General features: G+C 38.1%; 2 protein-coding genes across 2 annotated transcripts in view; one reads left to right on the top strand and one right to left on the bottom strand.

Annotated features, from left to right (window-relative positions):
- Positions 1–12,183, top strand: part of FBXL13 (F-box and leucine rich repeat protein 13) — a 2,081,262-nt gene that overhangs the window by 1,197,929 nt on the left and 871,150 nt on the right. The window contains exon 10 of the mRNA XM_044088512.1: positions 2,874–2,926. Within this exon, the coding sequence (XP_043944447.1) occupies positions 2,874–2,926 (53 nt within the window). The remainder of the gene's footprint in view (positions 1–2,873; positions 2,927–12,183) is intronic.
- LRRC17 (leucine rich repeat containing 17) overlaps positions 1–12,183 on the bottom strand; it is a 514,106-nt gene that overhangs the window by 263,998 nt on the left and 237,925 nt on the right. The gene's annotated exons all lie outside the window — the stretch shown is intronic.

The raw sequence follows: 12,183 nt of genomic DNA, 5'->3' as shown, positions 1-12,183 counted from the left end.
CCAGATCCTGGCCCTGACAGGCAGCTGACCATAAAATTGGTGTGCCACAGAATGGAATCTTCTATGGCCAGAATCTTGGATTGTATGGTGATCTGCCTTATGGGTTAGGTGTAGTGACACTGAGTTGAGGCTGAACATATTGTGGTGTGTGTTGCTTTGGTAGAATGGTTTTGAAGATGATGAAGGTACTTATTGTAATTTCTGCATCTGGGTGACATTTGAGGTTTTGGTTTGGATAGATTACTTGTAAAAAACCTCAGTATATGTGGGTTGATGTTTATATCCTGTAGTATGTATGTCAGATATTGTGTAGTGTTGTGTTTTTCTAACAACCTATTTGGTATTTGTAATGGCTGTATGTGAGAGCCTTGCCTCTAGAACAGAGTATAAATATATCTCTCACATGCTGCACCAGATTGAAAATTAGGTGGTTGTCAGAAAACATGAGGCAATTTCTGCATTGTCTCAGTATATACATTTCTACCAACCTGGCTTCAGAGACAATAGAAATGTGCAGATCCATGGTTTCAGGTACAAATACAGTAGGTTCCAGGAGGAATAGTGCCAAGGAATTCTGTGCTCCTCTTTGTGTAGCCACTTTGAGGGAGAAAAGATTTGTTGGTGTGCTAGTTGGGTAAGAAGTACAGTCTTACTCTAATTTCATGAGATTTACTATTAGATGTTCAAAGCGAACTCCGTCGACTGCACTTTTGTCGAACACAGAAGTTCAAAAACGGTAATATCGAACACCAAAAGCCAACCTAGGAGCGGTTTTAACATGGGTCGAGATAGGTGTTCAGTGTTATTGTCAAACTACAAACGTCTCCTCTATCTCGACCCATGTTAAAACCCATTCCTAGGTTGGCTTTTGGTGTTCGATATTACCGTTTTTGAACTTCCGTGTTCGACAAAAGTGCAGTCGATGGAGTTCGCTTTGAACATCTAATAGTAAACGTTTCATGAAATAATGTTCATTGAGCAACCATGTGCTCAGGAACTCCTAGGAACTCTTAGGCATATATTTTTTATATGGAAGTTGTGTTGCTAGGATGTGCATCTGGCAGGGGACAGTAACCCAGCAAAATAGCTCTCTGAATAATCCCAACAAGGACACTCTAAGGTTTCCACAATGATTCTCAGCACAGAAGAGACCAGGCTACACTCTCTTTTCACCCGACAGCAGACCTAACTATTCTAACTTTAAACCACTGAAATGATGCCCAAAAGTCCAGTAAATAATCAAGTTAAACAGTAAACCACGTTGGCTAACACTTAGAATTAGGCAGAAGTGCAGAAACTGAACAGTTGATTACAGTGGCTATAAACAAAAGCATTTGATTTTAAAAATGATAAGAGTTTAAAAACTCTGCACATAATGCATAAATATAAAAGCAGCACAAGTGTATTTCAAGACAAAGTGCAACACAGCAATAAGAAGTAATTGTTCAGCCATGGATGGATTAAAGTCTTGCATATGTTCTGTATATATTTATGTTTTATTTACCCTTATTACTTTATTCCTTATACCCAGGTTGTGACTGAAATGGTCAATTGGCTCACTCATGTACCTGGGCACAAATTATAAAATAAGGAAATTCTATTTTAGGATGCTGTTTTAATATAGCAATAACCCACGCCTGGGTGTGGGTAATGCGGGATTTACCCACGGTTGGCATGGTTTGGTCACCCACGGTTGGCAAAGACAACCATGGGTAAATCCCGCATTACCCACACCCAGAAGTGGGTTGTTGCTATTATACTATGACATTATTTAAGAAAAGAAATAATTACTTTTCTTAAATAATGGCATTGTATAATGCCTCTTTGCTGCCCTTCGCGGCTGTCTGGTATCAGCAGTTCTGATGTACTGCGCATGCCTACGCAGTACATCAGAGCAGTGACCAAAAGCAATGGAGAAAGCAAGATCTCCATTGCTTTTTACTGTTTCGCTATGTTAAATGGGTTTAACATAGCGAGACAGCTTTAAAATAAGCAACGAAGATGTCCGTTGATTATTTCAAAGCTGTCTCGCTATGTTAAATCCATTTAACATAGCGAAAAGTACGGAGATCTTGCTTTCTCCGTTTTTTTAAACCTGTCTCGCTATGTTAAATGGGTTTAACATAGCGAGACAGCTTTAAAATAAGCAACGGAGATCTCCGTTGCTTATTTTAAAGCTGTCTCGCTATGTTAAACCCATTTAACATAGCAAGACAGGTTTAAAAAAAAAGCAACGGAGAAAGCAAGATCTCCGTTGCTTTTTACACACTGTGTTGCTATGTTAAAGGAGTTTAACATAGCGAGACAGCTTTAAAAAAAGCAACGGAGATCTCCGTTGCTTTTTTTAAACCTGTGTCGCTATGTTAAACTCTTTTAACATAGCGAGACAGTGTTTTAAAAGAGACTTATACTATTGGAAAAAGCCCGGGCGACTGGACCTTTTTCCATTAGTATAAGTCGATTTACAACGTGCACGCTGGCCAATCAGCGTGCACGTTTTGGAATATTAATGGGGGGTCATGGTATAATAGCACTATCACAACAGTGATCCTATATGGCCAGATCAGGGGTTAGAAGTATGTATATCAAGCAAGTTTTGTCATAATCTGCATCATGCATCCCTGTTATCCATCACATCTTCACAAGTTTTAGGAGCCAGTTTAGTAGATTTAACAAAGAAGGGTGCTTTAGAATACAGTGAGAATAAAGTCAACTAAAATATCATATTGTTATAACTACTAAAGTGGTTAGGTATATATGTATTTTTAAGAAAACAGTTCTAAGCAAATATATGCTGATGTTAACTGAAATGACTACAGTACAGTTATCGATATATAAACAGCCCAAATTAATTTCTACTTGATTTCTCGTAGGTGAATGCAAGAACCTACAGGACTTAAATCTGTCGGAATGTACATCTCTGACTGTGAGTTTTCTTGCCTTATTTCATATCTCATTTTTTGAACTAATTACTGTGGTACTACATTTTATAGTTCTAGGAGATGAAGCAGAAAAAAAAACTTCAAATGCACCATTCTGTAATGAAGCAGAATCCTTATTGTCCATAAACTCCAAGTCAGTAAATTAAAACACTGTTCAGATTGATTACATCAAGATTGTTTAACTAAGTCTCAAAAGAGGAATCGAGTTATAATTTCAACATCCTCCCTGAATCATTATAATGTATTTAACAATTTATTTATTTATTTATTTGCATTTTTTAACTCGGGTAGATCACTTATCCAAGTAGACCATCTTCCTCTTCTGCCTGGGAAGTGTAGTTAAATATAAAGTGTAACCAAAATTTGAAAACAGAGCATGTGCAATTTAAGCTTGACTGAGCAGCCTTGCTTAAATCAATAATTCTTAAAACAAGATGTAGTGTTTGGGATTTTCATAGCATTTTGATTGCTGAGGTAGCATGTTTTTGTGGAAATGAATCAGCAGTGCTATGTTGGTAATGTACAGTTTGGGTACTGCTGATCATTTTTACTTCACCAGCACTTCATTTGGAGCTGATACTGATTCCTTAAAATGGTCTGTGTCAACACCAAAATGGCATTTTTTTCAGTGGTGGGAAACATATTTTTGTAGACTGGTTCACTTCTAAAATATTTGTGTATCTCATCTGTTATGATGATAACTTTGGATTATATTTCGTCTCAGAAGAGAAATGTGCTTTATATAATGCTCTCTAGCATTAAAGACTATGCTGATCTGTTATGTTAAATTCAAAACAATTAGCAAATGCTCCCCTCAGGTATATATAAAGCAACAGATATATTGATATATTGTTGTACTTTTACAGTATTGAATAATTCCTGAACTGTTAGACAGTGTAGTGCATCATTGAAAATAAGTAGATTACATGAACTAAAAAATACAAAACCTTCTGAGCAGCTTTAATGGACAACTTGATGAGAGTGGAGAGGAAAAGTTACGTTTGATCATTTCTAAAACTGCTATGTTTTGATCACATCTTGATGTCCCTGCGTCACTTTTAGTGTTGGCATTTATTTTAGTTATTTAACATTTGTTAATTTGATGAAAGAAATGACTTAAAAATTGTTTAGTCATGATACATGTAAAAGGCAGACAAAATTTTACAGAACAGCCTTTTACATAAGATGCATGTAAAGAAATTTCAGTTACTTGGGCTATATAGAATTTTGATCTAAAAGCACTAACTTGGATCTACTACATATACTCGTTATCACATTTAAGTAATTCATGATATGTTATTATTCTTACAATTGTACATGTTGAATTAAGATCCTTAAAGTATAATTAGACTCCCAAAGCCAAAACCATTTATTTAATTTGTCTTTGTTGACCAGGAAAGTCTGACTGAGCGTAAACAGCAAAAACAAATTAATTTTCATTTGTAAGTTTTGGTTCAGACTCTATGGCTCTATGTATGGCATATGTGTCACTGCTGCAGCATTATTCAGTGTATATGTGGGATGCCTGATTTTTATCCTTAACCACATTCATCAGCATGTACTAGAGTGTAGGCCATTTATAAAAAAGCAATATTTGCATACTAACTTCAATTCTTTTTTTGCTGCCAAAGTAAATAGTTGCTCCTGTAGCTTCACAGATCATTATTTTACTTAGGTCTTTTATTCTTAGCAGTTGTGGTTTAAAAAAAAAACTTTATTCAGTATTTCTACTTCAAAAAATAAGTAAGATTAAACTATTACCTGATGTTGTCAATTTTAATTCTATCCTCCACTGATGGGTTCATATCCAGTCCAATCAATTTTGGATCTCAGCAACTTGAACAAGTCAGTTGGATACACCAAGTTTCAGATGGTCACAGTTTAGCCAGTTCTCCCTTTTCTTTGCAAAGATGACTGGATGTACTCAATAGACCTTCAGGATACATACTGTCAAATAAAGATGAACAGAAAATCCAGAAAGTACTTGCATTTCTGGCTGGGAGCCAGTCATTAGCAATTCAGAGTGCTGCCCCTTGGTATCACCACAGTCCCCAGGGTGTTCACAAAATGTATGGCAGTAGTAGCAGCTCACTTCAGACTGCAAAGATTCTGGGTGTTTCCATATCTAGACAAATGACTCATTACCACCCCAACCAGGCATCATTTAATAAGAACAAGAGCTCAGGTTCTCCAGACATGTTCTCATCTGGGGATAACCATAAACTACAACAAGTTTCAACTGGAACAAACTCAAAATTTGGAATTCATAGGAGTGCTGTTCAACACAAACTCATTGATAGCTTCACTGTCTCTTTCAAGGGTTCAAACTATAAGATCACAGGTCAGAAAAATAATCTGCAGTACCAAAATTTCAGCCCGCTTGGTCCATCAAACTCTAGAATCAATGTCAGCAACAGTAACACTAGTACTTTTAGCCAAATTTTACATGAGAATTCTGCAGTGGATGATAGCAACACAATGGTCAATACTTTGCCAACCCATGTCAACTCTGTTACAAATCACTCAAATATGCAAGAGAGCTCTCAGGTGGTGGATTCAGTCAGATCAGGATATACAAGGCCATCCATTCATTCCCCCTCAGCAAGGCCATAGTAACCACGGACGCTTCCCAGTTGAGGTGTGGGGGCATTTTCTAGGGAAAACAGACCAAGACACTTGGTCCTCCAAAGAGGCCAATTTGCATACCAATGTTCTAGAGATGAGAGCAGTGCTTTTAGTGTTGCAAGCCCTTCAAGATGCTCTCCCTTCAGGGATGATTGCATTTCAAACAGACAATATGTCAGTAGTTTGGTACATCAACAAACAAGAAGGGACCAGATCTGATCGGCATTATCCATCCAGACATATCAACCCTCAGGCAGATGGCCTGGCTTCTTCTGTTCCATCAATAGCCAGACAACCTATGCTCTCATCCCCTGTCTGACATATACTGTTATCTTCACATAAACCTTCAACACATAAACTCTATTCCAGTAAACGGAAAAGATTTGTGTATGGGGACATCAGAATCAGGCTGAACCTTTTTCAGCTCAGATACATAACATCCTTGAGCTTTTGGCCCTACTTTTTAAGCAAGGAGTTAATTCCTCAACTGTTAAAGTTCAGTTAGCAGGTATATCAAACTTTCACACTGGATTTGAAGGGCTCATCAATAGCCTCTCATAAGTTGTGCTGAGCTTTCACGTGAGGCACTCTACTTTTAAGACCTCCTTTTAAGGACCCTACTCCCCCATGGGACTTCATACTTATACAGTCTCCCTTTGAACCAGCAGCTAAATGTGACCTTAAATATCTTTTTTGGAAAATGTTTTTTCTAGTAGCCATTACATCTGCTACATGAATTTCATAAATTCAAGCATTATCTTCAAAACCTCCATACTTCATTTTTCACAAGGATAGAGATGCATTACAAACTGATGCTTCCTTTCTTCCCAAGGTGGTATCAGAATCCAATATTATAACTGTCTATACTCTAATATCTTCTTCATATACATCCTCATAATGCTGTCTTTTTTATAACTTATTGACACGTGTTCTATGTACATTTTGTTTTTACCAATTAGCTTGTATCACCTGTAAAAAATTTGACTTTGTTATTTTATGCTAGCTATCTCATGTTATATCTTTTCATCTTGTTTAATCCTGTAATCTTTGACAATTTTATTTACTGTATGTTCTATTGTAATAATGGAGCGTTGCTCCTCGGGTGTCTGCTGAAAAAGGGTCTCTGCCCATTCAGTCTAACCTGGTTAACAAATGTCAAATAACTAAGTAAATAAATAAATAAATAAATATCAATCAGTGCATTAATTTGCCAATATTCTTCACCAGATTTGCTAACAAAGGACCATACATGTTACATTTATTGGATGTTTGCAGACAATTATATTTTTACCTGCATAGGACAAAAGACATAAGAAAAACAGATCAGTTGTTTGTTTCCTTTGCAGACTTGAAATTGGGTAAACCAGTTGCCAAAGTAAGTTTAGCTAGATGACTAACTGATTGTATCTCATTTATTTATAAAAATTGGGTATTACCTTACCACAACTGGTACGAGCTCATTCAACTAGATCCATGGCAACGTCTTCAGTTTTCCTGTCCAGAGCGTCCATGGGCGACATATGCACAGCGGCTACTTTGGCTACTCTTCATTCCTTCATTACTCATTATAAATTGGATCTTGTCTCCAGAGGTGGAGCATCATTTGGTTCAACTATGCTCAGGAATATCTTTCCTTAGAGTCCATCTGGGATTTTAGGTAGCTTAGTATGAAAATTGACAACATCAGATAAAGAAGTTATGTACTTACTATAACGTTCTATCTGTGTTGTGAATTTTCATTCTTCTTCAACTTCCTACCCAACAACCAACATCCTCTCTATTTACAAACTTCTAGAAGAATGAGTTTTTTAATATTAAGCTCCAGATATAGTCTTTTTTTGTACTGAGTGCATGCCATTTTGCACTTGCTTTATCTATGCATAGTAAAGATTTCCTTTCTGGTAAAAATCGGCAAACAAGATCTGAGGGAACTTAGGGTTGGTGCATTATGGATAAGGGAGAAGCTCAATTGTTTTTTGGTTCCACTAGCTTTAGCAATGGCCGAATCAGATCTGAGGATTGGATCTGAGCCCATCAGATGGAGAAGAATGAAACTGGACAACTCAGATGGAACGCTATGGTAAGTACATAACTTCTTTTCTTTTTATAAGAAAGTCATTAAAAATTCCCTTTTGTCTGACAGTTGCCTCCTTGAAGTCATTAGCATCATCTTCATTACCCCTTTTTCTACATGGGGTTGGGGTGTTGTGCTAGCTGTCACTGTCTCTTTCGATTTCATGCCACTCTCCTAACTTCTTTGACAGTTGTGCCTTCACTGGTCCAGATAAATGTCCTGTTGGCAAGTCTTCCTTGTTTTTTCTAAAAGTTTAGGTGCTTCACAATTCTTATACATGTCAGCTAGAAAACAATTACTATGTAATTGGATAATTGATGAATGGAGTTATATAAAGTCTGTGTAAAGCTGTGTGTTTTGTATTACTCCTAGAAGGCTGTAAGCCGTGGTGCTAGAGTTTTGAGTTTTTTATTAAACCTGTGTTTGCGCTGTGGCCATTTGTGGATTTCTTCTTGCTGCTGTTCTTCAAGTTGTTATATACTAAAAATATGATTTCTGTAGGCAGCTTCCCTACAAGTATCTGCACTCCCAGTGCCTTTTTTGCGTAGGTGCAGAGCATGATTTTAAAAACTTTCTTACCTAAAACCCTATTTACATGCCTTCCCCACCTTGACACTTACTTGGAGACCCAGTACCTTAAGAGCCTGATCCAAGCTAAAATGGTGGCTCTTTCCACTCATGATATCCTAGCTATCCTGAAGAAGAAGTTCAAGAAACCTTGGCCTGATCCTTTGATTGTCCAGTTGGACTCAGACATACCAGCTGAGGTTTTGGAATCCACTGTACACTCAGTTTCTGACTTCTGCTACCACAACTCTGATGAAGGCTGGTATGGCTTCTGATTCACACACAAACGATATGACTGATCTTACCAATGCTGCTGCGAAGGAGGGGCCTTGCCTTATCATTTCTGAAGGATCAGAAGTTATTCCATAAATTTTAGTTGTTTGTCTTTCGGCTTTTTCCCGGTAAGGGGTCGCCACAGCTGAACTCTGGTCCGCTAATGATTGGCAGTAGATTTTTACGAAACGCCGAGGTGCCAGTTTGACGCCCAACCTTCAACTAAGGCATGCCCATTTATGCACGCATGTCTTTCGAACACTACCCAACCATGGGGAGGACATGCAGACTCCACACAGAAGGCACTCCCAAGCCAAGCCGAGAATCGAACGGGAGAACCTCTTGCTGTGAGGTAACAATGCTACCTCTGTACCCCCGTTGCATACCATATTCAATACATTTTAGTAAGGAATGAATACCTGGGTCCTTAATCAAGGTATGTCAGGGGTCGGATCTGCCATATTTGGTTAAAGTGGACATCACCCAAAAAAAAAATAAGAAACTCAGAATGTTTCCACTCCTCACAAGAGACATCTGGAATCATCCTCAGTGGATTCAAATGAGCATTCTATGACCTACTCTTCCCAGATTCACTTACCAGGCCAAGTGATCACAGATTATGAGGATTCTTTATCACCCAATTGTTCTAAAGTAGAAGTTTCCTTTGGAGAAACCAAATCTCACATGATGAAGCATTTTGAATGGGAATCCTGACAAATTTCTGATGTACACAGGCAGCTAGACATAGCATCGATTGCAGCTACAGTGCAGTGGAAGCTTCTTCCAAAGCAGCTACTTCTGGCTGTGCCGTCAGAAGGTATACGAGGCTTCACATTCAGTCTTTACCTGAGGATATCAAAGCTAAGCCACTAGACGTACTTCTGAATAGGGATCTTCTATATCACCCCAAATCAGCTAGCTTGTTTAAAACCCTGCAAGAGCAAGGTGAAATTATGAAGGACTGTAGACACATTTTCCTCACTTCTGTCCCCAGGTATCAGAGAAACTCCCCAGTAAGCCCTCTTCCTTCCATCACAGGGAGTCCACAGCCCCAGAGAAGGGCAAGAAAATGCCTAGAAAAATATTTCAAGATAAACCAGACAGAGGTTCTATGCCTGGGAGGCCTCCCTATCCACACAAATCAGCCAGACTACTTTCTTCCTTCTCCTGACCCCCCCCCCCCTTCCCTGTTAAAAAGACTTAACTCTTCTCTTTTTAACTGGCAGCTGATAACAACAGCAAATGGATCCTTGCTATTATTCCGCATGGTTGCAGTTCGAATTGGAAGGAACTTCCTCCTTTTAAGAGCATTCCTCCACCCCCTCCCAATCAGACAAAGATCTTGCCTCCTGTCATCCAATCCCTGCTTGACAAAGGTACAATAGAACCTGTTCCACAACAGCTGTAAGGAAGAGCATTAAGTGAATCAGAAGCAGGCTGGTGGTAGCCTGGCAACCATTCTACGCATGCTTGTTCCTTATTAGAATCTTCTTCAAGCAGGGTCAGTGCTGTTTTAGCTGAACTTCCCTTAGGAATATCTCCAGGAAGGAACTGTTAGAAGTAGATGGAAATAATGAATCAACATGTACATTCACGCCACAGGGACATAATCAGCTTGTTTATAACCTGTCCGATATAACTTTAACTGAAGCGTAACTTGCAGTCCTTAACAAAGGCTTGAGCTTCATACCAGCCAAAAGGTCTGACATTAATGATGTTATTTTGGACTTAAGGCTATTTGCTAGGAATGTTGCATTAAAAGGTTTATTTGGTCAATCCAATGCCTCAACAGTAAGTACTAATACTTTTTCATGTAGTGAACGTAGTTCTTTTAACCCCCCTTTATCTAACACAATAGAAGCTTTTGTCAGAGTGTGAGTTAGATATATATGAAGCGTTTTATAGAGCTGAAAGCCTTTTCTCTAATTTAACAGCATCAGAAAGTGAAGCCCTCGAACAGCTACAGAGATTGGATAGTATCATCATTAGACCAGCTGATAAAAGGGGCGCAGTAGTTATTCTTAATAGAATTGATTATTTAAGTTCTATGAATGAAATGCTTTTAGATGTAGACACATACACAGTGATGGATGCAAAGGTTATTGATAGAAGTATAAGTACCATCAGGCATGTGCTCTACGAGCTACTTATGTACGGGCTGTTAGATTTTAACTTGTATGAATTTCTGCTAGAATTTCTGCTAGTTCAGAATCCACTGATACCAGCATTTAATGGCCTACCCAAGATACATAAAACTTTAGTGAAACCTCCCATGTGACCCATAGTCTCTGGGAGTGTTTGGGCCACTGAACCCTTGTCCCAGTATGTAGAGAACATGCTGAAACCTTATCTAGAGGAGGCCCCCTTAGTGTTGAAGGATACACAACATTGTCTATCGACTTTATTTGATAAAGTACAATGTCTTGATTTATCAGAAATTTTGTTAGTCACACTTGATATCAAAACCTTATTTACAGTGATCCCTAATACAGAGGGATAGACTCAGGCTTTATATGACACATCATGGCCATTGTAATCATGATACAATAACTGTGGTTTGTACGCTGTTGGATTTAATCTTGAGCCATAATGTTTTTCTTTTTAATGATAGATATTTCCTGCAGAAGCAAGGGTTGGCCATGGGTACACCATGTGCCAACACCTATGCGAATTTGGTGTTGGCACAATGCGAAGAAGAATACATACTGAGTAGTAATGCCTATAATGCACATTTAATATATTATGGCAGGTTTGTGGATGATATTCTGTTGTTCTGGAAGGGTAGTGAAGCACAATTGAATGAATTCATCATGTATCCTGAAGGGGCTACCAGCTACCTTAAATTTGTTATGTATTGGTCATTATGTATATTATATGTATATAGTCGTATGGATATTACGTTCCATAAGAATGGCTTGGGAGGGCTTGACACCAAGTGCTTTAAGAAGACATGTTGGAAGAATAGTATATTGCATAAATCCAGTATGCACCCCTCACATATTTTTTAAAATATTGTGAAAGGACAATCCTTGAGATTATCACGCCTTAACACTGATGATACAGGTTTGAGTGAATCTATTAATAATATTTTACATGATGACGCAGTAACCCAGTGAAAGGGCTCATCCTTATGTAATAAAGAAGTGTTTTAGGAAGTTTTTTGGCTTTTTCTCAGCTTTGTTGGTGTGCTCACATCTTGTTTTTAAGCTCCACAAATGGCACCAGACCGGTGCTGACGATGCTTTTCTGAGGTTGTAGGGGAATGATGTGTGCATCTTTGTGACATCTACAAGGCTGGATGAACTGTGGAAGTGAAACAGGGAAAAGTCTGCATTTAGGATATAGGTGTGGCAGTGGCCATTTGCTTATTACATAAAAACATATTGCCTTTTGTTTTTATGTATGACTTAAAACCCATATTACAAAATATATAATGTAATATTTTCTAATCTTCCTTGGGTTTGAGTTGTGACTGAAAAGGGCCTTTGGACTAGCCAAACTAAACAATAGCCAGACAAATATATGAATACATTTGGTGTTGCTTTGTCTGACTCTATTGTCTTTTAACTGTAGCCAGGAAGTACCGTATGTGGTTATTGATAAAAGTAGACACTCCTGTGGGAAAAGAATGGGAAACACTTTTATTGAAATACTATTTAAGAAAAATTCAGATTGTGTGCAATAGAAAAGTGTTTTAAAGAA

This window comes from Protopterus annectens, chromosome 11.part0, assembly GCF_019279795.1.
Source record: "Protopterus annectens isolate FY-2018-M chromosome 11.part0, PAN1.0, whole genome shotgun sequence".
NCBI classification, from domain to species: domain Eukaryota; kingdom Metazoa; phylum Chordata; order Ceratodontiformes; family Protopteridae; genus Protopterus; species Protopterus annectens.
This window is presented reverse-complemented; position numbering and strand designations above follow the sequence as displayed.